The following is a 26,239-nucleotide window of genomic DNA, read 5'->3' as shown; positions in this document are numbered from 1 at the left end:
AAAAACGTCTAAAAAACTGTTTTTGCCTCTCCTCCACCGCCCTGATAGCTGGTGTTGCGGAGCATCCGCTGTCAACCTATCACTGATGTATTCTCTGTAAACCTGTGTAGGCTAGGCGTCCACATTTGTCCCCTACGTGGGGTTCATTTGTGTGTATAGTCCGTGGGGTTCTAATCCTCCACGTTTTTCCTTAGCAGAGCCTGCTCTGCACCTCTCTACATACCATGTATTGTTCAGAGACTTTATTTGAGCAACCTGTCGGTTGTTTCATATATTTTTATGTCATCCATTTAACCTTCTTAGGGGATGGCTTCCGCAGTGTTCTAGCTCCGCTCAGTTTAGACGCTTCTCCCAGTTCGCTGCTTCACTATCGTGGGTTAAGGAACAGGTAGTGACCGGCCTTCTGCATTTCGCCTTAGGTTCCGCCCCTTTATGTGGAGGGCGGAGGGCTTTTGCAGGCACTGGAAGGGTTCAGCTGCAGTGGCGTTTTGGTAGGGTTTCCCAATTCGTCGGTCACGACGTGACGTCGTAGTGACCGACTGAAAGGGAACGTCTCGGTTACGTATGTAACCCTCGTTCCCTGAAGGAAGGGAACGGAGACGTCACGTCCCGTCGCCACAGTTTGCTGTTCCATTGCTGTTCAGGCCGGGCACTGTTGCTCGGCTTCTCAGCAATAATATAGCTGATTTGGTATTATGCACCTGCGCCTTATATACGCACCTGGCGGGGCGGCGCCGGCATTATGCAAATACCTGCATGCCAAGTTCATTGGCGTTTTTGATAGTTCTCGAAGTAGATAGGTCACCCGCGAAGCGGTTCCCAATTCGTCGGTCACGACGTGACGTCTCCGTTCCCTTCCTTCAGGGAACGAGGGTTACATACGTAACCGAGACGTTCACCAGCTTATGCTGGTCTTAGCTGGATTTTTCAGTAGGGGGGCTACACTAACCATGGTTGTCAAAACGATAGTTATTTTGTGGTTACTATGGTTTTACTCCAGTAACCATGTTTTTTTAACTGTAGGAAAACCATTCATTTTCGTAAGGGTATCTAAATTTGTTTTCATGCTTATTGTAGATAAGAAGTACTGAAAAATCCAGTGGTGTAGTCCAGTGTTTCCCAATCCTGGTCCTCGGGCACCCCCTCCCAGAAAGTTTTAGATGTCTCCTTATTTAAAACACCTGATTTGACTCATCAGTCTCCTTCCAAAATGGTAAACATGTCTCCCTAACAAGCTGATGAGTTAAATCAGGTGTGTTAAATAAGGAGACATCTAAAACTTTCTGGGAGGGGGTGCCCGAGGACCAGGGTTGGGAAACACTGGTGTAGTCTACGTGATACGCAGGTATACGCCGTATACCCACTAGAAATTGTCAAGGATTTCCGTATACCCACTAAAAATAGCTTGAGGATGCGTAACAGCATGGTTTTCTGACATTTCAAACTTTTAGTCATAATTCAGATGTAAAGCACTGACCAGTAGCATGCTACACTTGCTATTTTAGCGGGTTGAACTGCATATATTAGGCTATATATTTGGTGTGTTTGAATTCCTGCCGAACTGCGCGATCCGATTCGCGTATGAAATCAAATTACCATAGCGGCGCGAAAGTGACTGGGGAGCAGACTGGTGTGGCACCTGAAGAACCCACAGGCGAGTGACAGCAAAGTACCGCGAGAGCGATTGCATTTATCACATGGAGAAATCTGCTTTGAATCGCTCTCGCGGTACTTTGACATCACCAAAGGGTCTGCTTAGCGCCAAATGAAGTCGAACCTGCAGTGTAGCTGCTCACGCGACACTGTAAACAAACAATCCATGTGAAGTGAACGAGCTGCTGCAATATAAAATCCGGAGAGTTAACAACGCACATGTGAGTAAACAACATTTAAAACATCAGTCCAGTTTATTAGTTTATCTGGAGGTAAGGCTCCAAATGCAATAAAATAAGCCCGTAATTATATCCTGATGGTTTTAGCTTTCAGCATGTTTGCTTGTGCTTCATAGTGTTAAACTTTCCTTCTCTGTGTTAATTTATATATCTACGTTCAAGATGTATATGATCTTAAACTTTGAGGAAAATCATGTCTGCGTTGATGTTCAGTTCAGACTTGCAAATTAAAGATAATTTTCTTCACTTTGGTTTGGGTGTCTAATATAAGGCTACATGATGGTCTTGTAATAATAATTAAGTAAAAGCCTATTTTCATTTTTAGACACTGCTTGTATTATATGCATAAAATAAGCTTTTATTTCAATGACTATGCAAATTAGAGTTAATTCATGGTCATCTTAAATGTGTATTAATTAAAAACATTTACACCATTAAATTACACATGGTAATGTTATCAATAGTTGTCAGATAATAGCTATTGAAAGAGTGGATATTTTTTTCTCCTTCAATGCATGTGTTAGCCACGGATTGAAGATTGGAAACAGTTTATTTAATTTTAATTAACAGTTGAGTAACTTTTGGCCCTGAGTTAGATGTTGATTAACACTAAACCAGTCTAAAAATCCATCCAGTTTCCCCAGCTGTAAACCCATTGACTGTTAAAAGTATTTTTTTCTTATAACAAACTGACATGTTGATAACACATTTAGTTTATGTGTTTATGCTTTCAGAATGCTCTCGATTACATGAAGATCTATACTGTATGCATCTGTAAGTGTGGTGGTGCTTATGGGGTGTCACTCTGGGACGAGTGAGCATAAGGGTGAGAGGGAAAAATCACAGTATACTCACTACAAAAATCTAGACTACACCACTGGAAAAATCCAGCTAGACCAGCATAAGCTGGTGAGCTGGTTTTAGCTGGTCTCTCAGCTTGGTTTTATTTGTTTTTGCGGTTGTAGCAAGCTGGTCTAGCTGTGTTTTGGTCACTTTTTAAGCTGGTCTAGCTGGACTTAGCTGGTCAGACTGGAAGACCAGCTGACCCACCAGCTACTGCTGAGAGGACCAGCTTAGACCAGCTACTGCCACCTTAAACCAGCTAAAACCAGCTACCAGCTTATACTGTCTTTGCTGGATTTTTCAGTAGGGCGTTACAGCAGTATTTACAAAATATATGTGCTAAATTGTGTTTCTTTATGGACCTATCAGTCCATATCTGTCTGTTTACTGAGTTTTTCGCATATTTTACAGCATTTATTCAAATTAACCTTTTTGTTGATATTTCAGTGATTCTCTCATTGTGATACCGTATAAGATTAATACATACATTGATTTGCAGTTTGAAATCCTCAAAACGTTTGTCCTTGCATGAGCACGAGAGAAATGTTTTGTCTCATCGTTTCTAATCTTTTACTCCGCTGAAGTGGTGTCCGAATCGCAAACGAATCATTTTCTTTTAAACGGATCTTTGAAAATTGTGAGCTGGGTGACATGTTGGACAGCCAGGCTATCGTTTAACTTAATATATAAAACAAACAACTATATAAACAAACATAATTTTACTACTTTACTACTTACTTTTTGAAAAACAATTTTAGCAAAAAGTAGGCGAATCTTTTTTTTGTCCGAAAGAACCGATTTCCCGAAGTGAGCGGACTTTCCGAACCTTGCTGCCGTTTGTTCGGAGCCTCGTGACGCCCTCTGCTGTCTTCTGTTTGAAAGGCGCAGCAGTGTAAGTTTTACAACCCTGCTCGACTCCTCAAAGCAACGTGTGCTGGAATTTGACTCGGGTGATGCTTTCATCGTATGCTTATCGTATGCTTATCGTTTGTGACATAAAAACTGCCGTTTTGCCCGGACAGAGGTAAAATGAGCAGCACGGAAAGCCATGGTTTAGGAGAGGAGGTTTGCATTCGCCTGGAGCCTCTACCGGGCAAGAGCACGCACCTAGAGGGCAAGGCGTCTCCGCAGGTGAACAACCGATTGGATGCGCCTCAAGTGACGGCCAACGGGGTGCATGACATTGAGGACCGGATTTTACGAATCACTGGCTATTACGGTTATAACCCCGGATACTCCAGTCATAGAAGTAAGTGTTTATAAACACAAGACAGAAAACAAATGCAGCGAGGCAGTCATAAAAGTATGCATGTGCACATTTGTGTATAACGTTAGATCACTTGTGGTGGACCTGAATGATGTAAGGAAACAAGATTTGTTTTTCTGCTTTGGTTGATTTAGTTTGCATTAAAATTAAAAGATATGCTGATAACTTTGCTATTTAAACTAAATTAATCTGTGTAACACATAGACACATAGTTTTGCAGAACTTTCTGTTAGACCATTGAATAAATCCGGATTGGGTCGCATACAGATTATATAAAGTAAATAATAGAATTAATATAGTAAGAATTATCTAAGAATTGTTTTTAAATGGTACAAACATTTTATAGGAAAATATTATATTATAATATACAGTTAAGAAATATTAGTGGAGGCTATTTTATCAGTGTCAAAAAATGGAGTCTGCTGTAAACACAGTTTATTTCATTTAATATTCTGCTCATAGGTGCAAATGTACACTAAAACATGCTGGGTTGGATTTAACCAATAACTGGGTTAATATTGGTCAGAACCAACCCAGCCTATAACAATTTAGCCATAGTGGTGTTACAAACAAAATTATGATGATTTAGAAAGTAACTAATGCATTAAAGCAACAAAAAAGTTAAACATTTGGATAAACTGGCATGCTTGCACTGAATCTACAGTGATATTAGGTATAAGACAATGATCTGCTGAATGTTGTTAAAATGACTACATTACGTGAATGGAATGGAGTGATTATCGGATGCCCCTAATTATAGATCTGTGCGCCTTTCCTGAATTTCATTACCCTCAGTCTATTTTAATGCAATCGAAGGAATCTTGGCACGTGAAGGATTTGAGGTTCTGTTTTTGTAGGCATGCAGAATTTTAATGGGCTTTTTTGAATGACGCCAACTGCAACGACTGAGGTGGATCTGTTTATACACAAATACACCACACAGTATTGTATGTGTGAGCAACGGTGGTTTAGTCTGAGTCTCTGGTGTGCCGTTATTACACTTGTCCAGCATGTAAGTACATGAATCATGTATAATGAATATCAGTGTGTATATATGTGTGCGTGCATGTGCATGTGTGGTTACACTTACTGTATGTGGTTTTTCTTTGCATCCCTGACAGAAGATGGGAATGTTAACTCTGCGTTGCATGTATCTTTCCCATACTTGCTGTATTATATTAGCCTATCGTAGATTGGGGTGCCACTTAATGTCACTTTAAGCAAAGATAAAATACAAAATAACACAATGACAAAGAAACAATTAAAATTTGTTGTTTGACAAAGTCCCAAGGGCTTCTGGGAAAGAAATGCTAGTAAAATGTTCAACCTTTTGAATTTGAAGGGATTTTCAGTTTTTGTTTTTTGATGCGTGCTGAAATTACAGTCAGGTCAAAACAAAATCTCTCTAACACACAAAATACACATTTTCTCATATAAATTTTGTTTTTAATGGGCAATGTGTCAGCGTAATCTGTCTTTTTTGAAAGTATGCTATATGTGTCTCACTGCTTTAATGCCTGAATCAGCATTTTATGTAGTGAATTAAAGTGTCAGAGCGAAAAGTGTCAGAGAGAAGAATGTGAAAGTACTATGAGCTGTTACCACCACACATTAGAAAGAACTCAGCCTGTATGTTTTGTTATTGACAATAAAGTTTAAATTTAATGCTTAAAAGAATAGTTCAACCATATATGATAATTCACTTATAATGTTCCCACCCAGATCCCATTCCAGATGTGTATGACTTTGTTTCTACAGTCAAAAGATTTAAACTAAAATGCTCCAAAACGCTCTTTTCACTCTAAATAATGTTTTTTAAGCCCCAAAAAGCAGTGGGTTACCAGTGCATTTTATAACAGCTAAGGGGCGTTGTTAGGCACGACGCGAAGCTCTTGAAACCACCTTAGCTGTTATAAAATGCACTGTAACACCACTGCTTCGCGGGGATTCTTGCTTTTATAAAACGGTTACTTCATATGCATAGCAGGATGTCACATCTTTAGGATCTTTACGGGATGTGTGTGAACGCATGCACAGATTCCAGAAAATCACTGCCTGTGTAAATGAACCAAAATCAAGCAACACACTATCTGTGGATTTTCTAGAATATCTGTGTAAAAAGACTTACAAAGTTATGATTAACCCAAGGTTTATAAAGAAGATAACATATGGTGTAGTGCAGTGTGGAAAGCTATTGTATGTAAAAGGTGCTAGTAACTTTCAAGAGGCTTTTAATTTTCATCTATAGACGGTTTTAGCAGTAACAGCATAAACAGCAGCTTTAGTTGTCAACACGTAACTTCTGGTAAACTCCGCTAGGAATAAATAACAACAAAGTACTTTAAATGTAGTTTATTTATATAACAAGCAAAATACGCGCCTGAACAGCCTGGTCTCACGTGGCGGCTCGTAAGTACTCATCCGAGGGGCGCTAATTCAAAATAAGTGTTTGGAGTGTCATGTGTGTTGCTTGCGTTTTCAAAATATGTGTTTGTTGCGTCCTGCGAACCATGTGCATCACGTGTTTTGTCAAAATAAGTGCCTGCTGCACACGCTTCAAAACTGTTTATGATAAAAGAGACGCTCATGTTCACAAAATACACGCAAGACACTCCCTTAACAGTAAACTTTGATTACGCATAAGATTATACGAGTATCTGGCAAACGCAAGCGTCTTTTTTATCATAAACCCTTTAGATGCATCTGCGGCAGGCATGTATTTTGACAAGACACGGGATGCACACAGGATCTTTCGATGCGCAGAACACACATTTTGAAAAAGCAAATAACACACATGACGGGCTACATACATGTTGTGATGAACTTCGCATCGAGCGCACTCGAAAAAAGAAGTCACTGGCCGCCACTGGTCTCACTGATAATAGGTAGTAATAATATGTAACTTTCAAAAACACAACTTATTTTTTCTAAGTTTAAATAGATGCTGAATCGTACAGCTACAAAAACATAAAACATTTACAAACCTTTCATACCATAAAGATTGCTGTATAATTTCCCTTTAACCATTTTATCGATAATGTTACCACGCTACCCCAAACCTTACCCTAAACCCAAACTTTTTATACAAAAATACATAAAACTTTAACTCTGTAACGTAATAGAGAGAAATATGTAGGAAAACTTTGTAAAAATACTAACAATATAGCATTTAAAAGATACTTTAAGCCACTAATAAAGTCTGCCCCAAAACAATTTATTAAAATCATGTACTATTAGACATAAAAAGCTTAACAGACAAGTGTAATAACAAATCATTTTTTTATTGCGAAATTTTAAAAGCAGTATAAAAAATATTTAAAATGAAGATGTGCTGCAGCCACTGTCTTCTCTGGAGAAGAGTTTATGAAGTACAGAGAAGTATTAAAGTTATTAATCCAAGACGAGAAACTTAATCTGGCTTCTCTCTGTCAAGGCGCGCATTTCAAAATTAAAAAAATATACTCAAAGACGCCAATCATTGACATAGCACACAAGAGCCAATAAGCTTTTGCTATTACTGCCATAAAGTATTGTGTAGTAAAGCTTCTTGAGGGGCCATATTCGAATTCAAATTAATAACGAATGCGAGTATACGTTTACGGTCTCTGATAAGAACTGGGATCAAGATCGCTGGATAAAGGGCTAAATTTGGATCTGTTCTCGCAATCGTAGGAATTTTTAAGAATAAATTAATAAATTAAATAAATTAAATTAACATCTTTTGTGAATTTATGATGTGTTTTGGTGTAATTTTGTTGCATAGGAGAAGACTGCATAGACTTAATTGTGTTTTGTGTGTTATGGCAAGCAAACTAAATATTACAAAATGGATAAATGATTACAGAAATGTTATTCATTTTAAGGTTTTAAAGTGTAGTCTTGTTTTATATTGTGTTATTCTCTGAAGGTCAAGAACATTTCATTAGGTAAATGAGTAAACTTTAAAAAAATACGTCTGAAAATATGATAAAAACATGCCATTAATATGAGTAAGAAATACCAATACTCACTATTCATTTTAATATTTATGGATATAAATACGTACAAATCTGTAAAGCTGGTAATACGTAAATAATTAAAGAGCACCAATGGTCACGATTTTACATTTCCTTCGTTGTGTAAGTGTATTAGTTCATGTTAACGATATTCAAAAGGTAGGGTAACGCGAGTTATCGTCTCCAACGTAAATCTCTTTTCTTGGACTACAACAAACACACGGATTGTAGGCAACAGTTTACTTCCTGGGATTGGTGATTTAGACAAGACCGAAATTATCATAATTCCTCCCGCTTAGGACTCACAGCCTATAAGTTAACTCCTGTTAGCATTGCATTGTGAGCAAATCTTTTAAACATGGTAAGGAGCGTCACTTTCCCGGCTGACGTCAGAGGTATTCAGGCCAATCACAACGTACAGATTAGCTGGCCAATCAGGGACAGTTTTGTTCAAATGCGTGTGTTTCAGGAAGAGAGTGAAATCTGGAGCTAGAAAAATGTACAGTATGTGGAAAATAATGTGGTTTTGTAACCATAAACCACACGAACACATTGTATTATACCAAATACACAAAATAACGTTGTTTTTAGCACTGAAATAGGTGCACTTTGATGTTGTAGTCCCATCAAAACATTGATATTATACTTTTTAGTGTGTATGAAAACATAAGTAAATAAACTACCGTATTTTCTGGACTATAAATCGCACTTTTTTTCATAGTTTGGCTGGTCCTGCGACTTATAGTCAGGTGCGACTTATATGTCAAAATTAATTCATACTGACTAACATGAACAAAAGAAAACATTACCGTCTACAGCCACGAGAGTGCGCTATATGTTGCTCCTGTAGCCTACCCCTGAAAAAACCTGTTAACTGAAACATTAACTTAAGATAACGGAGAAAGACTTAATAAACAAAATGCCACAAAAAGAATTATAATTTTCTAAATAACTTATAGTCCAGTGCGACTTATGTTTTTTCTTTTCATGATTCTTTTTTTTGACTGATGCGACTTATACTCAGGAGCGACTTATAGTCTGAAAAATACGGTACACTTTTAGGGCCCTATAATTTCCGCGATCACGGAATTGCGGACGGAATCGTGGAATTGGCAGATTAACATGGAATCTAGTGTTAACACGGAATTTCGCGTAATTTTGCATATTTTGAATAAAATTCTGTTTTTGTGTGGGAGAAGAACGTATTTCTTGGGGAAATGCAGACTGGCGTGAGTAAATCTGGGCGACACACCCCCTCCCGTCGTTTCAGACCACCTCCAAAACACTGAAACCATGTGAAGCGGCTCTCCACGACTCTACATGACTTTGATGTCACCGGACAACTGTTATTTTGTACGTTTTGTCAACATTCCGTTCACTGTGAGCGCAGATACATGCACTCTCTCATCCACGTCTGTCTCACTGCACCTCTCTCACATGCACGCGCTCTCGCATCTGTCCAAAGTCCGAACACAAATCCTCGTGTATTTGTTCAGTTTTATGCATTTCATGCGAGCTGAGGCAAACTATCCCTCGCATTTAAAATATATTCATCTGCATCATGATGCCGCTCTCTGTCTCTCTTTCGCTCGCACGTGCAAAGAGCTTCGCGCTCATGCTCTCCAAGTCAGATCACTATCCTGTGTATGTTTGTAAAGTTATATGCATTTGCGATTGTGTTTAAAATATGGATCACATTCTGCTGGACCGATGTGTTTAAGGCACTTCTGAAGGCACCACTGCTTTGACACGTGTAGCCTTCTGCAACAACACTAAACAATGCATTGAATTGAGTAGTGCGTGCGTGCGTGCGTGCGTGTGTGTGTGCGTGTAAATGCATGTTTTACAGTCATTAAGTAATCGTGTTATCCCCTTTTCCCCAAAATCATTTACATTTTAATCATTAACATTAAAGGCACATTAAAGTCTTTTTATGACTAAAATAACAGTAAAGGGTAAAAAAAATTAATTGTGATTAGATATGATGGATGAATGAAGGTAATTTACTTGTCATTTATTTCCCATGTTATCAGAAATAAACTACTGTAAAGGGACTCTGTTGTTATTGATTCTATATGAAAGTCTACCGGAAGTTGCGTTTAGTAGCATACACAAAATATGTTTGTTTATGTTGTTGCTGCTGAAACTGTCTATAACATTTAATTAATGACAATAATAAACTTACACCTTTTTCTTTAGATTTTTAGGACCTGCTTAAAATAAAACCAATAACATGTTTTTTATAAAAGTATCAAAATGGAATCTGTAATGAGATGCAGTTATTAGTCCCTAACCAGCCCTGATTACACAACCCTACCATTAAAAAGTAATTATATTAGATCAGTCTAGTTGAAATAACTGTTTTGACTTCACACACTTAAGGCTTCTTGTACAGAGTGTGCACCAGAAATAATCTGCTGAAAAAAGCATTAACCAATGGCATGTTGCCTTCTGACCACTCATGTACAGAGATGACTGCTTCAATATGACCTGATCTAAACATATCTGCAGCCGACTGCAATGCATAGGCCTACTACGCATACACAATCTCCTCCCATTTCTTCACAGACCACCTTGCCTAGTGGGTTATTTTTAGCTGCAGGCCTGATGGGACTGTTCTCATCTACTTAGCCAGAGAGGCACCTTTCACTGTCGACTTACTAGGGAGCAAGAGACAGTTGATGCAAGGTATCAGCCAAGAATCATAGACCCAAATACACAATAGCAGTGTTCACATTTTTTGCGTAAGTGTGCTTGAAAAAAATCTTATTTTGGTTAAATGTTATTTTTTGGGAGACTGACCTTTTAGTATATTTTGTTTTTAACAAACCAGCGTGCATAAATCACACTGCACTGACAATTCCATAATAACATCAACAAATTTTAATTAAGGGATAATGTACAGCCAGCTGGTTGTTTTTGCAGAATTAATCCCAACAGGGTGATAAGGACTTGACTGAAGGGATTTATTTACGATAACAACTGGCTGGATCTACATAACTTATTCCTATAAATATATAGACACAAAATAATGATTTTAAATGTATTTTATTAGGTCATTAGCTCATGCAACAAATTCAAACTTATGATGAAAATCCATTTCATATCGGCTTTAAGGCAAGAATATTCAAACATATTACAAGTTCAAACTTGCGTTTTGTTAAATTATTTGTAAGTAAATTTTCATGTTAATAACATATTTGTGCTAAATTTATTTGTAAGTATTAAACTGTACCTATCAGAATCACTGGCAGTACCTAGATGAGGCATAACCAAGCATGTGTTGCCACAGGCCAATCAGAACCAAGCATTCCAGACCATTATGTAATAATGTAATATAATATTATATTTGGTTTAAAATGAAATTAGAGGACATGTGAAATAAATGGCTGATACCAGTCTGTGATTGGTTGGACAGATGCTTCGCCCCAAACTCGTGCCAGCTTGGTTGAGCTAATGTTGCTATGTCAGGGATTAATTCCTGGAAAAGTTCCTAGTTTGGATTTTTTAACACCACTGCAATATTTTGAAAGTGCCACATACCCACTGAGTTTACACTTTGTAGGGAACCTAAAACTTCTAACTTCTGTTTCCACTTTATGTTATCACTATTTTAAGGAATTCAAAGTAATTTGAAAATTAATGTCTACATTTTTGCAGTTTCTGTGTAATACAGTACTACAATTATACATGAATATCAGCTGACGTCACTCAATTGTCTTCCGCCATTTTGAATACCTGAAGTGGTCGCAAAAGAACTAGAAGCTATGCCTTTAATATGTTGTGAGCATTAAAATCAGAGTTGTATAGTACTTAAGTATTTTTACTTTCTACATAAAAGTAAATTTTCAATTATCCGTATTTTATTAGTGTTTTTCTTTGGAAAACAAACATTCTATAACATATTATCATCATTTTTACTCCACTACATTTACATTTCATAATTTCAAGTTTTTGGTTTATATTTAATATTTAAGTACATTAAACATTTAGTAATTTTTTGTACTTTTACTTAAGTAAATTTTTTTTCGTACTTTTACTCAAGAAAGTAAAAGTACACAATTTTTATGTAATTAGGCATTAAATCAATTTTAATATGCAATATATAATGAATACACAGTATGATATGCTTTAGAATGTAGTGAACATTTTTTAGTAAAGAAAAGTAAATTTTTTCCCAAGACAAACACTCCCAAGATAAAGCATAGATGCTTGGAAAATGTAACTAAAATACTTAAGTATTTTACACCTCTGATTAAAATTTTACAACACAAAGAAGGCTCGACACAACATGATACTTTGCTCGAAGTATCACCTGTGTCTCTACACTGTAAAAAATAATATGCCCCATCTACTCAATAAAATTGTGGCAACAGATTACAAGCAATATCATTAATTACATTCAACAAATCAAAATTGATTTAGATTTACTCTATAAACTCCTTAATATTTACATATTCAAAAAGCCAAACTGCAATTTGCAATTAAAATTTTTATTAAAATTTAAACAAAAATATTGTGTATACTAGACAAAGATCTAGCACTATACAATAAAAAATATTATGCCATATCTACTCAATAAAAGTGTGGCAACAGATTACAAGCAATATCATTAATTAAATTCCACAAATAAAAATTGTGTTAGAATCACTACATAAACTCCTTAATAGTAACCCATTCAAAAAGGTAATCTGCAATTTGCAATTAGAAATTAATTTAAATTTAAACAAAATATTGGGTATACAGGACAAAGACCTAGCACTATACAATAAATTCTATTCAATTATACTATTTTAATTTAACATCATCCATTAATATTTTTTATTAGTAATGAGTATTATATCTGATTTCAGAATGACAGACAAAGATGAATCAATTCTTATTTTATTGCAGTCAAAAGAACAGGAAAGCATCTCATTTTAATGATGTATTTGTAACAGTGTACAATTCAAAAAGTATTTTACAGTCTTTAAAGAAAACCGTCCACATTTCCCGACGAAAGGTTCCATGTTTGTGTTCTGTTACATTGATTCACACCCAGAAAATCAGACAGCAGTTTAGACTTACTGTACTGTAATCAGTTCATAAACTTTGAAGAATCCAGCTCCAAGAAAAGTTTCTGAAACACCTGAAAAGATGCCTGGGATACTGGAGATTCAATGCATAGATCCAAGGAAAAGCATGCCCTGTGAACACTTTTAAGGCCTCAATAACAATTCCAGCATCCTTTGGGCTTCCACTCCTAGAAGATCCATTCTTTACAATTACAGCCATCACAAGCTGCTCAAGTCCCGCATCTTCATCTTTATCCTGCAACATTAAACAGCAAATATGTCTTAAAACCTTTATAAATGTATACAGCTTTAATATTGAAATAATCCACACATTAAACTTGTATATTAAAATGTTTTAAAGAAAACTGGAAGATATGTGCAATGGAGTTCATCTGAGTTTGTGGCTTATTAGGTATGTTTGAAATGTGCAATAATATTGAAAACTGATTAAAAAAATTCTCATTGGAATTACAAATAATATCAAAAAATGTTTGAAAAGATATATAATCTATATTTATAATTAGGGCAAATCTTTTCCCTACATTTTTTTCTGTCACACGACAGTCACATATTTATTTGTTAGCCAAGTTACTCACATGTGTATATATACACACACATACACTATATACACAATATAATATGTACAATATATTCATTTAATAATATTCCTCACCTTTTGTTGTGAATAAAGTTCTCCCTCAGCAATGTTTCACGTTGCCTGCAGGAAGCTGCAGTACGTTACAGGCCTTCATGAACACACAATTTAGATAATAGGTCGCGAAATTAATAATAATAATAAAATGTTCAATTTACATTATGTAGAAAGCTTAAACATTTTAAAAAGACAACTTATACATTTAATATCTTACTCACCTTTTGTGGAATTAAATGAATAATGTTATATTTCCCCTCAGTAATGACTGTACTCGCGGGAAAATTCAACACAGGGCGTCGCAATTGAGCACACAATTAATTTACAGCGAAGAATAGTTTATATTACCAATTTATTCGAATACTTTGTGGATATAGTTAACACAAAACTAAATAAACCGAAAAAGACCGCAGTAAAGTCACATTTATTTTTATAACACGAACCAAGCGAGCGAGCGAGCAGAATTTGTCATAATAGATACATACATGATACATATCTATGAGAGTTAGTGATAAGAGAACCCACCCATTCAGAGGAACAGTATGATTGGTCAGTTTTTCTGTCACTCAAAATGAGTTGCATCTGGACCACCAATCGCAGCATGTGAATCGACGAATGCATCCTAGATATGCGACCTCCTGGGTCCTAAAGCTGAAGTTACGTACAAACCCAGTTCATATTAATCCTTATTGTAATTAATATTTACAAATTACAAACAAATTATACAAAGAAACCCTGCTTATAGACTTATAAGACTAAAGATTGCCCGTTAAATTTACCCGAAATGAATTTTATCCACAGTTTAAACACTACATTGACGTCACAGCCAGCGGAGATTTTCAGAGACTGGCCGAGGTGAGGCGACGTTGACCGGTATATTTACGCGCGGAGCGCCGGCTGATTATCTGGAGCTCCCATCGCCACAAAACTCGAAGGAAATGTTTAAATAGGCGATATCTTTATGAACCTACTGCAGATTCTTGTTTAAAAAACATACATTCTCGACTGAAATGCTTTCAAAACTTTGAATGTTGGCACAATAACAGAAATATTTCCTAAATCCGTCTGCTCAGCGCTCACGACCTGCAATACAACCCGGAATGGTTTTTGATTTAAAACAGCTGATTAATATTACGTTGGATTTATTCAGTATTCGCTACATGCGCAGATACACAATAAGAATAGCTAAATCCTTCACAAAAACAATAAGTTGTTTTTATTCCAGTCATTTTTAAAGAATTTTAACACAAAAATAATAACAAACTACATGAAATTAATTTTATTAAATAAAGTTTACATATTCAATTTCATAAAATCTACAAGCCTGCAGAATGACTTTTTACAGTGTACATGTGAAATCGAGCATTGAGAACATTGTTTGTGAACACAGAGTTTACTAAAAAGAAGGTTTTGAACAACTGATTTTGGTTGATTTGGCGTCCGCTCGCCGCCATCTTCCCAGTCAAGATGTAGCGATCTCCGAATGCGACGTAAGGAGGGAGGAGAGTAAAGATGGATAGTTCCATATAAATGCACAGATAATTCGTTGTTTTGTCGCAAGTGACAAACAATATTGACCTTTTAGTTGAAAAAGGAGCCTCGTGTGAGATTCATTCATTCGCATTTGGAAATCGATTATTTACGTCTGGCAGAGATGACGAGCATACACCATAACAGACAAAGTCAGTTGTACAAAACCTTTCTTTTTAGTAAACTCTGTGTACACAAAAAATGTTCTCAATGCTCACGTTCATGTGTAGAAATCCAGGTGATACTTCGAGCAAAGTTTCATGTTGTGTCGTGCCTTCTTAGTGTTGTAAAATAATGGTAGTTCGGTAGCAGCGAACAGCGGCTGGAAGAACGCATCAGGGATCGAGTAGACATCACACCCTAACCAAGATATATTTTTTAAAGTAGCGTTCTTTTTATGACAGTCGATGTGCGAAATGTTGTCTTTCGTAGCCATTTACTGTATCCGTAAGAATCATACACAGTAAAAGATAAGAAATCCGACAATCGTAGCAAGGTAGCCAATGCTTGTCAATAGCCTACTGGTACTCGGTAGGTCCTCAAGATGGCGGCATGACGTAAAAGGTCACATGACTGAAATCCATCTATACAAGTGCAATTCATAATTAGTTTTGATCCTCACCAAAAATAAATCAGTCAAGGTAGTTATAACAAATGTTGAGCTATAGTAACCACCTGTTTCTTTATGTAAATTTGGGCGCGTCATATTTGAGCTTTCCTGTTTATAACTTCCGGTGAGCCACTAAAGCTAATGGTAGTTTATTGTGAAGGACACAAGTGTGCCGTTTTGACTGGCTGTTTAATGTTTATTATAAAATCCAGGAAAACCAACATAATTTGTGCAGTTAGGGGTTGCCATAATAGCTGGTACAAACGCAGTAAATCTCTACAAAACATTTGTTTTAGCCCCATGCACAAGAACTGAATGTGTATGGTGGCGCACATGCACTCGTGATCTGTATTCACAAATCCATACAGTAAAACCTTAGAAACTGCTAGTAAACAATAAATACAATAATTGTTTAAAAACAACTAATATTATGCTGAAAAAAATATGCTGATTTAGCTGATTTATTTATTCTGCTACTATATGTTATTACAAAAAATGTGATGAAAGTACAGAATATATACAACATAATCTGCTTAGTTAATGCTTAAAATAGTAATGTGTTTGCGCGTAATTTTGTTGGCAGTTTATGTTTTAAATGAAAAAGCAAATACTTAAAGTAAGTAAATAATTTCATAAGCTCATGTCTCCTCCACCTAGTGCATAAGAAGCGATGTAATAATATTTTCATAAAACGAAAACAATACTCAATACATGGAGTAGTTTAATAATGTTTATTATGGTATGTTCAAATAACTTACAATGTGTTGAATGAGAGAGATTCTGCTGATGGCGTCGCACCGCGTGAAGCTCGACGTGTCGCCTTAAGCAGGTCCATTAAAAATTGCAGTTAAAAAACAAACAGAGGGACAGATGTGACATTTTAAACCAGCCCCTGAAAAGTTAAAAACACAAAGTCTTGGTAAAATCCATGTACAACCCTAATGAAAAATCCAGCTAAGACCAGCATAAGCTGGTTTTAGCTGGTCCCCAGCTTGGTTTTAGCTGGTTTTGCTGGTGTAAGAAGCTGGTTTTGCTGGTGTAGCAAGCTGGTCTAGCTGTGTTTTGGTCACATTTTAAGCTGGTCTAGCTGGACTTAGCTGGTCATGCTGGAATACCAGCTGGCCCACCAGCATGACCAGTTTTGTCAGGCTGGGAGGACCAGCGTAAACCACCTTAAACCAGCTAAAACCAGCTACCAGCTTATGCTGGTTTTAGCTGGATTGTTCAGTAGGGAAACTCAACTGACTTTCCCATTGTAAAGATACTGGTATGTCTCTGTGCTTTAAAATTTGCGCATTGAAGACCCGTCACCTTCAGTCAACAACACGAAATGATTGAATATATCTTCATATATCAAGCCACTTCTTAATTTCATCCTCACACTGGTTCATACATGGCAGGTGTAGTAAATAAAAACTGTTTAAATCATGTTTTATGCGTGCTCCCACTACACTGTTTTCTACCGGCTGGCTATTGAACCGGAAGTCTTGGATCAGAAAGGAAATACGTCACATTACTTACTTCCGCGTTCGAGAAAAAAGGAGGATAGTAAATATATCACAATCATATATCAATATTCTGTTCATACTGAGATCACATTGCTGAAAAAAACATCAGATTTACCTTTACACATGAAAATGATTCACATTGGAATTGCAAATATAAAATTTCATACACTCTAAAAAACGATTCGTTGGCTGAACAACCATAACTTATGAAAGTAATTGGATTAAACACAAAAAACTTAGTATTTATAACTTTTCAACCTCTACTTACCATATTTAGTATGTGTAACACAAAAATTTAAGTTACCAGGTGAACTTAAATGTATCCAAAAATAAAATGAAAAAACATAAGTAATGCTAACTACTATAACAATTGCAACAAAATTAAGTAAATCTAGCATAACATTTTAAGTAACTATAGAGCCACGTGATTTCCCATGATGCCTTTCCAGCCAAAAATTATGACATCTGTCGTAGCCATTTTGTGAAGCACAAGCCCTGTAAAAAATCCAACTTCAAAATGTTCTTTTAACAAAAAACAAAGTTTTTCTTGTTGAAGGGCATCAGTTCATTAATTTGTGTTCACTGAATGAAATAAGCATAATCATCCTGCTAACAAATATCATTTGTTGACTGGAGTTTTAAGTTTTTGTCCAATTTGTTTACCCAACTTGCCAAATTGGGTAATCTGAACAAGCAATTTAAAAAAAAACAATGGTCTGAATAGTTCCCAGCATGCATTGCGACAAGTTCACTTCTTTGGTTAATATTTACTAAAAAAGATGACTGTTTTAATGTTTGCTGGGTTTATTTATGTTGATATGTTGTTAATGTTAGTTATATGTTGTATTTACAGTTATTTTGAAAAAATTATGTTTGTTCATTGTTACCATGATTGAGAAGTGTGTGCTCAGTGTAGAGGGCAACACAGTGGGTTAGCGCGCATCATAGTTTCCTCACAGCAAAAAGGTCTCTGATTCAAGCAAGAGCTAAGTCAGACAAAGACTTTGTTCAGGAGACCTTTCTGTGTACACTAAATTATGTATACCTTTCTGTGTATACTAAATTGCTCCAACTTCACTCTAAAATATGTGTTGGATTTACTTAAAAAGTGTGATGCAAAAATGGTGCATATATATTTTAAGTAATCCCAACTTGGAATAATTTTACTTAAAATAAACAAGAAAATATGTGTTATATGAACTTAAATATTTGAGTTCATCATCATTCTTTACTTAAAAATTTAAGTAAATAAAACACAGGTTTTCTTGTAAATTTTAAGTAAAACTATCAAAGTTGGGAATACTTAAAAAGTGTGATGCAAAAATGGTGCATATATATTTTAAGTAAATCCAACACATCATTTTTTAGAGTGTACCTTTAACACATCAAATACACTTTTTCTCAAAGTTGATGTGTTAGAAGCAGGAAAATGGGCAATTCTGAGCGACTTTGCCAAGGGCCAAATTGTGATGACTAAACACCTGGGTCAGAGCATCTACAAAACTGCAGCTCTTGTGGGGTGTTCCCGGTCTGCAGTGGTCAATATCTATCAAAAGTAGCTAAGGAAGAAAAAGCGTTGAACTGACGACAGGGTCATGGGCGGCCAAGGCTCATTGATGCACGTGGGAAGCGAAGGCTGGCCCGTGTGGTCCGATCCAACAGACGAGCGACTGTAGCTGAAATTGCTGAAAGAGTGAATGCTGGTTCTGATAGAAAGATCTAGTGGAGTCCATGCCCCGACGGGTCAGGGCTGTTTTGGTGGCAAAAGAGGGACCTATATATATAGCCAAAGCTAGTGGACTTGCCATTAAATCTTGTCACTTTATCCTTCAACCCTGTTGTAAGCTTAGCTCATAGACCCTTAAAACTACAGTTATAGGCTTTGTTAATCTCCAGTCAGCATTTCTGAATAGTTTGTATTAGACTTAGACTTTACAATTGTTTGTAAAGTCAGGATGCATTGTTTATATTTTGCTAGACCAGCACAAATTGCCTAAATGTGTAGGCCTATTATTTTTATACATCTGGCAATGAGCCAGGACTACAATCTGCACTACTGTGCTGCCCCCATCTGGTCATTGAAGATATTTCACTTCATTTCTTTCTCTTAATTCAGGCTAGAAAGATCTGAACTCTGAATATGTTGTTTGTCACATGAGTGATACAAAGTAGCAATGACATTAAAGAATACTGTAACTACACTCTTAAAATGAATGCGTTAAATTAACACATCTTGTGTCTAGTTAAGGACAACACATCTAGTGTGTTGTCCTTAACTTAACACATCTCTGTGTTATTTTTGGAATAACACACTTTGTGTTGTTTTAACACATCTTGTGTTGTCCATTTCATTTATTTAAGCTCACATTCTACACGAAATGACACACAATGTGTTAAAATAACACATAATGTGTTAAATAGTTTAACACAAAACAATGTGTTAAAATTAACACATCCTTTCTTAGAGTGTAGTACCTTCTGAACCGACTACCTTCAAAAACTGGCCAATACAATCTAAAATGCTGGGTCAAAAAGGTACGAGCCCACCCACTTGGGTTGTAATTTAACCCAACTACTGGACTGTGGACTCGTCACTTTTTGACCCAATGCAGGGTTGTACATAAGCCAGCCTTTTTAGAGGGTGGCTTTCACTGTGGCAGGACCCTTTCAAAAAGTACACCTTTCCACCTAAAGAGTTCATGTAAGTACCTCAGAGGTGCATATTGTTACTAAAGATTGTATATTAGTACCTCAAAAGTACAGATCTTTTTTAAAGGGCAGCTTGGAACCATTTTTTTCTCACAGTGTAGGGTTTGAGCTTAAAGAAAACATGCATCCTGGCCACAATAGGTCTTGCTTATCATTTTACTTGATAGGTCTGTAATACCTAGGGAGCGTCACCTGAAGCATTTCCATTCACCCCACTAGCAGTTGCTCGGTTGGCACTGACCCTCAGAAGTATACAACATGCTGCTTACTACCATCTGCTCATGGGCACTTAGTTCAAAGTGAGCTATCACCAAAGCTATAAATGGCATGTGATGAATCACTGTAGTGCTGCATGTAAATGTCCTGACATGCTGACATTGCTGACTGGATCGTGACACTAAATCAACATCCACACATCCTTACTCTGGGTTCTTCAAAAGCGACTGCCTTAAGCTGTAGCGCCAAAGACAGCAGATGGACAAAAATAGTCACCTTTAGGAGCCCTATCCAAAATTTGGCCACATCCTTTAAGATCAGTTTGTGTGCTTCTTTTGAACGATTAGATATGTGATCCTGTCTGAAATCCACACTTAAGTCTCAAAATCTAATTATGAGCTTGGGAGCATCAGTTTCATTTCACTCATTGATATCACTATGATTTCAATCTTTGACATGGTCAATATTGAAGATATCAATGGGATACTTTCAAAGAATGTTTATTACATTATCTGGGTCACAAATATGCTTTTTGCCCATATAATGATGTAGTTACAGCATCACCCGATGCTTATCGGTCTTTGCTTGTCAATCAAACCTTGATCTTGCATTTTTCAATGGTGTATTACTCATCCAGTTCACTTTAAACCGGATAATATGGTCTTTCTGAACATTTTAATTACAATTTTCATGTTCCCATGTTATTTTAAAAATAAGTTTGACCTAGAACTTACCTGCAACTATATAGCCTACAATGCTAATATGCTTGTACCATAAAAGACAAGAAAGTTCATCCTCCTGCAAATCGCACAGCTTCTCCACTCTTGTTAGGGTTTTGACAAAATTGTTTATTAAGTGCACGTAACACTCGTACCGTCTGGGTGAACTATTCTCATCTTGCTCTCATCTCTGTTAATAGACATGCATAAAGGATGCTACAGGTCTGTGTACAATGGTGGAGGATCATGGCACTGATCTAAATGACAAAGGTGGTGATTGGCCCGCAGTGGCATTGTCGAAGGTGGGCAAGCGTTGCTATGGCAGGATGCAAGAAGAGAGGGAGGACAGGGCATTGAAACGAAACAACAGCCATTTCATATGACAGGTGTCTGTTTGAAAAAGACAAAAAATGTTCTGAATATGTGTTTGTGCTTCATATTTTCTATATACTGTAGAAGGGTCAGTGCAGTGGATATGGAAAGTAAATGTTTTTCTAACTTACTGGCATTGAATGAAGGTTTGGTATCTGCATTATTATTAATACATGAGCCAGAGAAACAATAAAGTCATTAGAAGGGTTATGGGTTTCCCTCTTGGCATTGTAAACTATATAGTCGTGGCACAAAATCCATCTTCAAGTACGGGTATAAGCTTATACTGTAACTGCAAAACTATGATAATCTGTCTTCCAAGATCTTTGTCCGTGTTTTGCTTGGTTTTACATTTTTTATTGAGTCACTTAACGTAAAGGGCCAAGTAATTGTGCTATAAACACAGTAAAGGTATTAATGTGATAGAAGACAGACTCGAGTGACAAAAGAATAGCACATGCAGAATGAATATATGTGTAAATACACATGCTAAAACAGTTCATGATCTCCTTTAAAGGTGCAGTGTAATTTTTTAGAAGGATCTCTTGGCAGAAATGGAAAATTATATACAAAACTATATTATCAGGTAGGGATCGACCGATATGGATTTTTCAGTGCCGATGCCGATACCGATTTTTGTTTCATCAGCCTTAGCCGATGACCGATACAGGCTGCCGATTTTCTTGAGCCGATATTTGGAGCCGATACTGGTTTTGCTCACTCAATTTACATCATAAAAATTATGTAAAAAATGGCATGTTGTTAAAAAGAGATGTTATTAGTTTGCACAGTTCTTACATTTATTGTAGTCTAGGACTAGTCTAATCCCTGTCCAGGAAACCGCCCCATAGAGATGAAAAAAACCCCACTTTGTTCAGCTATGATCAGCTGTTAAGCAGAGCTTTCAATGTTGTCGTGAAAAGGTTGGTTGTTTTTAGTCACATGACCTGCAATCGCTTGCGGGTTCCAGCACTCTTGTCTGTAAATTATGCCGGAAACACGACAGCCATGTATCGGCCGATGCCGATACGCATAAAACTCGCAAATATCGGCCCGATATATCGGCCGGCCGATATATCGGTCTATCACTATTATCAGGGGTGTATAAAGACCTTTCATAATGAAACGTTATGTTTTTATTACCTTAGAATGAGACGTTTTTATCTACATACAGAGAGGGTCCCCTTACGTTGAAGTTGCCCTTTTGTGCCGCCATGTTTCTACAGAAGCCCTTAATGGAAAAACTTTTTTTACGTTTACACCTGGTATTTAAATCCGTCTCTTTTGTCCACTTTCGACCGCTTCTGTGCTGGATACTATGAGGGGGTGGTCTGTGAGACGGTGGGCGAGTCTCTCTACTGTCATTCAAACCCGAGCGGGAGTAATTATGAGTTTATATGGACGCAAACTAATATTAAGTCGGAGTGCACTGCTTGTTTAGCAAGTAAACATGCTGCACAGTGTTTTGTACATGTTTATATTAGAGCTTTCTTTGAATTTTCAGCGCAATTGATGAAATAGGATTGCGCAACTTTCACACGCTTTCAAAACGAAACTACGGAGATCAGCCGCTTAGTTTTATCAATGAAAGGCTAAAAATAGCGCTGTTCACCGAATGTTCACGCCAGATGTCAAAAAAGACGTAAAACTTATGTTTAATACCTCAGATTAGATAAATGGGCGGAGAGAAGGCGGTCGCGTGTGGCTGTTCGAACGCATTCAACCACATGCGCGTTCCCCAACTCCAAAGCGATTCGATCAAAAGTGGTTTCGACCACCTCTGGATGTGGTTGAAAGTGGTTGAAAGTGGACGAGCTCAAAACGTTTTGAACACCGTTTACACCTGGCATTAACGTCGTCCACTTGTGATCCGATCGACGAAAACACATGTTAATGCCAAGTGTAAACAGCCTCTAAGTTGTCTCCAACCATCACATGTTTTTCTGGTGGCGGCTACCGTAACTTCTCTATGCGTTTCAAAAGCGAGGGGTGAGCAGTGGACTGAGCCATTCGTTGCAATTCACAACCTCACCACTGGATGCTGCTAAAATTTACACACTGCACCTTTAACCATAATCCTAAATTATTAATCCTAACAAATATTTTTTATATTTTTACAGAAATGGTGCCATTTATTTTACAAATAAACAATCCTTTTTTTTTCAAGCAAGAAAGTTTTTCTGTTGTAATAAAAATATAAGGCATATTATAACATTATAGATCAATAGTCAGTAGGTAATGTGATGAACTACACCTGTAGTTACTCTCCTTAGACACCTGTTTAAACCTCAGTAAACTCACTTTACATTTATTACATATAGCATTTGGCAGATGCTTTTATTCAAAGCGACTTACAATGCATTTAATCCATAAATTTTTTATATTGGTACAGTGTGTGTGTTTCCCGTGAGGATCAAACCTTTGCATTCCTAATGAAATGCTCTAACAATTGAGCAGTAACACTAAAGGCTTTTTCACACACAGATTACAGAAAATGCGTCTGGGGCTTGTCCAGGGATTGTTTGATTTTGGTTTATTTACACTGCCAGTGATTTTCCGGAATATAGGGGCATCACACACATCCTGTAACAATCTCGTAAAGATGTGACGTATTAAATGTCCTGCGCGTTTTTTTTTGCTTATTATCTGTGATTTCTCTCTCGAGAACCATGTGCATGCATTTTCGTTTGATATCATAAAGAAGCGTGTGGCGCGCTGTTCTGTTATGCTGATGAATGATCTCAGCTTCAGCAAGTACAGTGAAAAGCTCCCTGACCTTTGCTGTATTACAGTTTGCAGAAATTTCTCGGCGTTAATTTTAATCTTCATTTAAACCCCCAGTGTCAAAGAGCTGAACAATAACTTCTTGTTACGATGACACACACATCCTCACTACGGCACACCCCTTACCCCCTTTGTTCAAACAGGACGTGTTCTGTAAATGTTACAGCAATGTTTCTACTGTAGGTCCCTTTTAGCGATCCCAGAAACAATCACGGAACATGTTTACGGGAATTTTATGGGACTGTCAGGGATGGGGAGGACAGAACCCAAGTGCAGACAGCTCTCAACCAAAAAGACTTTTATTATATAACAGAATCACCCTCGAGGGGGTAAACAAGGCAAGAATATTAATGATAACATATAACAAGACATGGCAAAACAGAACCCATGACGGTGTCAGAAGTGACACACACAATGATCCAACACAGGACATCACACACAATAGGTGTGTTCGACTTCATGCGGCGCTGCGCAGACCGATCGGCGGCTGACTTGAAGCAGTGCATTCCGGTTAGTATTTTTGTCCGACTTCAGCTGGCGCTGCAGGCACGTGACTGTGTCATATGGTTTTAAAGTACCGCGAGACCGTTTCGAGAGTAGCCGGTTAGCTCAGCCGGTGCAGCTTCTTCAGAGCGTCTGCCCGGAGTTGTGATGACGTAACAGCTTTACGTGATTGGTCGCCTCATTGATGACAACGATCACGTGCGTCTCAAGTTTAATCCAACCTTTAGTTCCACTAATAAACATTATAAATTCATGTTTTAAAACAGGAAAAAACACTTTAATATGCTTAAATATGTTATATTGTGTCGTGTAATAAAATAAAAATGAAAATAACAAACTCTATTGGTATTTTAATAATATAGGCTTGTTTCCCGTTATTTTCGGGTATACAGTATAAGCAGCAATTAAAATATTTGATATAAAATGTTTCTGGTTGCAACTTTTTATTAAAAGGTTTGTTTTTATCAAATTCAGCATCTAATTCACTTCATTTGCGATTAAAAACAAGGAAACACGGCACACACGTCACTATGGCAAGCAGCAGGTGTCCGGCTTGATGGCTCCGTCTTCAGTTCCTCCCTCGACTGCAAGCGGCAAACCTCGCCGATCGGTCTGCGCAGCGCCGGATGATCTCGAACACACCTAATAGCTTTAAATAGGGAAGAACTAAACTAGGGAACGAGGACACACAGGTGAAGGGCGTAAACTAATAATGAATAATTAACAAGGAAACGAGGGGGCGGGTCAAGACTTAAGACAGGAGAGCACGAGGCACACAAAACACAGGCCACATGACTCCCCACACAAAACAAGACAACAGTGAGGGGTGCCATGACCCTGTCACATTAAACACATAAAAAGACATACAGGGCTGACAGGATCATGACAGGGACTTTTCCGGGATCAGTGTGCTGTGGGAATAAGGTTTAAGTGAAACTATATTCAGGATTTATTTTGGAGAAGCTGGATAAAATAATTGCAAATAGTTAAGTTAATTCTCTTAGCAACATTTGTTCGCAAATATATTAGAATCACATTATATCACAGATGCATTAAAGGCGGAGTCCACGATGTTTGAAAAACGGTTTGGAGAAGGAGACGGGCCGACTACCAAAACACACTTATAGCCAATCAAATCAAATCAAATGCTGGGTTGCGTATGTGTGGGGCGGGTCTATCAACAGAAGGTCCCGATTCTATTGGGGTAGGGGCGTGTTTGTTTAGGTGATTTCAAATATCAACAGTGGCTTTCAAACATCATGGACTCCGCCTTTAAACCAGGGGTAAATTAAGACAAGTTGGGTATTTTACACTTAAAGCCCTGTTTTCAGATTGTTTATGGTGAAATAGAACGGTTTTGACTGAAATTTTGACATATGCGGCTGCCCTGAGAATTTTCTGGCGTTTGTTGTTTCACCTCCCACCTCTACAATGGCTGCATAGGTGCACTGGAACAATCCTTCCTAAAATGCATTAAACTTTCGTTTACAAAGACGTGAAACTCAACGAGTGGTCAGGGGTGTTCACTGATATGCTCACACAACAATTTCATCATAAACAATCTGAAAACAGGGCTTTAAGTGT

General features: G+C 37.2%; 1 protein-coding gene and 1 long non-coding RNA gene across 5 annotated transcripts in view; one reads left to right on the top strand and one right to left on the bottom strand.

The window, feature by feature from the left end:
- Positions 1–3,345: 3,345 nt before the first annotated feature.
- LOC141349054 (solute carrier family 35 member F4-like) overlaps positions 3,346–26,239 on the top strand; it is a 58,255-nt gene continuing 35,361 nt past the window's right edge. Inside the window, exon 1 of one of the 4 annotated variants that reach the window (XM_073864754.1) lies at positions 3,346–3,984. In XM_073864754.1, coding sequence (XP_073720855.1) covers positions 3,765–3,984 — 220 coding nt within the window. In that variant the 5' untranslated portion in view covers positions 3,346–3,764. Of the gene's footprint in view, positions 3,985–4,824; positions 5,015–26,239 lie in introns of those variants that run through there. The other 3 variants (XM_073864755.1, XM_073864757.1, XM_073864758.1) reach the window with 3 other exon arrangements.
- Positions 12,475–15,050, bottom strand: LOC129423500 (uncharacterized). The gene is made up of 2 exons (XR_012368285.1): positions 13,725–15,050; positions 12,475–13,307 (listed from the first exon to the last, which is right to left on the bottom strand). It is a non-coding gene; the product is annotated as an uncharacterized lncRNA (long non-coding RNA).

The sequence above is a fragment of the Misgurnus anguillicaudatus genome, unplaced genomic scaffold, assembly GCF_027580225.2.
Source record: "Misgurnus anguillicaudatus unplaced genomic scaffold, ASM2758022v2 HiC_scaffold_28, whole genome shotgun sequence".
Taxonomy (NCBI): domain Eukaryota; kingdom Metazoa; phylum Chordata; class Actinopteri; order Cypriniformes; family Cobitidae; genus Misgurnus; species Misgurnus anguillicaudatus.
The sequence above is the reverse complement of the archived record's forward strand: the minus strand, read 5'-3'. Positions and strand labels throughout refer to the sequence as shown.